Source organism: Volvox carteri, assembly GCF_000143455.1.
Source record: "Volvox carteri f. nagariensis unplaced genomic scaffold VOLCAscaffold_33, whole genome shotgun sequence".
NCBI lineage: Eukaryota > Viridiplantae > Chlorophyta > Chlorophyceae > Chlamydomonadales > Volvocaceae > Volvox > Volvox carteri.
The window spans coordinates 994,357-996,895 of NW_003307576.1; the positions used below are offsets into that span (position 1 = coordinate 994,357).

The following is a 2,539-nucleotide window of genomic DNA, read 5'->3' on the forward strand; positions in this document are numbered from 1 at the left end:
CACCAACACCACCAACACAATGATAATTTCTATGCTAATGTAAGACGGGTAATGCCCCTAGCGAGAGTACTACCAAGCAGAGGAGCAAATGCCGAGACAGAGAACTCCAACCCCCCTCTCTATGTACATCTCGCTCTCCCTCGCTCTCCTGCCATCACCCTAATTCCCGCTCTCTCACCCTCCCTCTCACTACCCACCTCCCGCCGCGCACACCGCCCACAACCCTGCTGTGTTCCCCTGCACCTTCCCACCCAGCTTCCCCACCCCCTATGCGCGCCGGCTCAAGTAATCATCAAGTCCTGGTGCTCACTAAACCCTGCACCCTTCTAAGGGGTTTCTGATATTTGAGCCGCGGACGAATACATAGGGGAAGAGGCTGATGAGGGTACTCGAATAATGAATTCCCTTTTGACTCTCCCTCCTCAACCCCACCCCTCCCCCTGTCCGCCCCCGCCCTGGAAGCCCCATCTCCCGCATCATTCCTCCACACCCTTTCTAGCGGGCCCCCCCTTCCTCTCCCCTTCCTTACGACCCCCGTCTTCGCCCCGAGGAAGTGGAGGACGAGGACGCACCGAAACCCACTCCCCGCTGCGGTAGGGCCACATCTCCCAACGACACCTCCAACTTATCCGCCAGACTCGCCAGCCAGGCCTGATCCAGACGAGAGAAGCCACGTACCGTGTCGGTTCCCGCCACCAGCACGCCTTGACTGCCCACAGGCTGGACGACAACTCCTGCCGTATTTTCCGGCAGGAAGGCCGTGAACTCGGGCCGACCGGGGTATAGCACCAAGTTGGCTAGGTAGTTGCCGCGACCATCTTTCATGGCCTGTTGGCAAGAGGAAGCGAGGGAGCGAGAGCGGGGGAGAAGGGGAAAGGGGGGATGCGGGGAGAAACACGGCGTAGTGCTGGGAACGTGTTTTTTTTACGCGGGCTGAGGCGGAAAGAGGTCGAATGATGTTTGAGTGTGCAGGGTTACGTGGAAGGTGGCAATGGGGCGTGGGATAGGTGGAAGGTGTTGGGAGCTAAGCGCAAAGTCCTAATGCCCGACTGCCACTCCAAAGCACCAATTGCCGAAGTCCAAGCGAAAGAGAGAGATGGCGGTGGGTTGTTTCGTTCGAGAGGTAATTGGACTCGCCCGTGGGACCGCATCTCTGCGGCTTCCGTCCGCAAGTAAGCCCGATTCCGTCCGCCCACCTGGTTGCAAATGTCGCCCGGTGTGGCGTCACCGGGCTTCCTGCCTCGCAGAATGTAGCCGTAATGGAACAGATTTCGTCCCTTGTATATTAACACTAGAGACTTGCACCGCGTCGCCTTGAACACGGCGTCGCGGGCCCACTCGAATTCACGCAGTAATTCGACGTTGGGCTTAAGCCCTGGGTCGACATAATTGACAGTCGTGCCATCCAAGTCCACCGCTGCTACTTCACGCGGCTTTAGGGACAGCCATTGAAGTCCCGTCAGCAGCAGAACAGCTGACAAGACGATACCCACGACATCTGCGCGACTCTGACTACTGCTGGCGTCAACGACTGGTGCTATGCCAGAAAGGGTCCGATTTAGCAGTAACGATACGACTCCCAGCCCGCCAGCATAGAGGGGCAACGCGCGAAAGACCTCAGCATTCTGGGCCACCAGCCCAAACGACTGGTCCGGGACGACTGTCTCAGCGATCTTCTTTGTTGATCTACAAAGAATTACTTTGTAGCGGTTACATAACGGTAAAATTGGCCGTAACTTGTGATCAGCACTCGGTGATGCCCCGACTTGCTGTCGGCTGGCTAGGGAGTTCATGACAGCACAACTACTTCCTGCTACACAAACACAAATTCTGTGCTGCGCCCCCCATTTTGCTAGTTTTGCATATGCGTACCGTATTCCGCAGCGTGTGGTGGTTGGTAGTTGCGTGCAGACATTGCAAACGCGTATTCCCGGATTCAGGAAGGGGTTAATTTCTGTCAAAGAGCCCCTATTTCTGCAGGCCAAGTAAAAAAGCACAAATCCGGGTTTTAGTGGTAATCGTCAGTTCTTCGCGACAGGCTTGCGAAACCGACGGTTCCGATTATCCTATTTCTGCAAAGTACCGGGTTTTGGACCGAATTTCTGTTCCCGGAACCTGGGCACTGTACGAAAATCCCGAAGCCTGTGCACCGAAGGCCATGCCTGCGTTGACTGGCGCCGCTGACTGACCAGGAGCCGAGCAGAAGTTGCCTTCAACCCCGGGAAAAATCTGGGGCGGCTTATTTGCCATATAAGATGGAAGGCCAGCAGCCCTCCGTAGCCTAGTATAGCGCCATTACTAGTGCTTCGCAGCCGGTCGGGGTCGACCCGAACGGAAACGATCTAGAGGAAACGCGAGCCATGCTACTTATTGCTACTTTTATAAGTCGTGCATATAATCATTACAGTGTGAAGCAGCCGCAGGCATGCCCTAATTTTTCGAGGTCCTCCCGAACCGAGCTCCTTAAACCCCTACCATCAGTTTCCATTAACATCATCCATCTCGCCCCATCCATGCTCATTCCGTACGTGGACACAAC

General features: G+C 55.8%; 1 protein-coding gene across 1 annotated transcript; it reads right to left on the bottom strand.

The window, feature by feature from the left end:
• Positions 1 to 606: 606 nt before the first annotated feature.
• Positions 607 to 1,637, bottom strand: VOLCADRAFT_45232 (uncharacterized protein; the record flags this gene model as incomplete). Its single annotated transcript, XM_002953020.1, has 2 exons — positions 607 to 828; positions 1,197 to 1,637. Coding segments are annotated over 2 exons (663 nt in total), but the record flags the coding sequence as incomplete, so codon positions are not given.
• Positions 1,638 to 2,539: the final 902 nt, after the last annotated feature.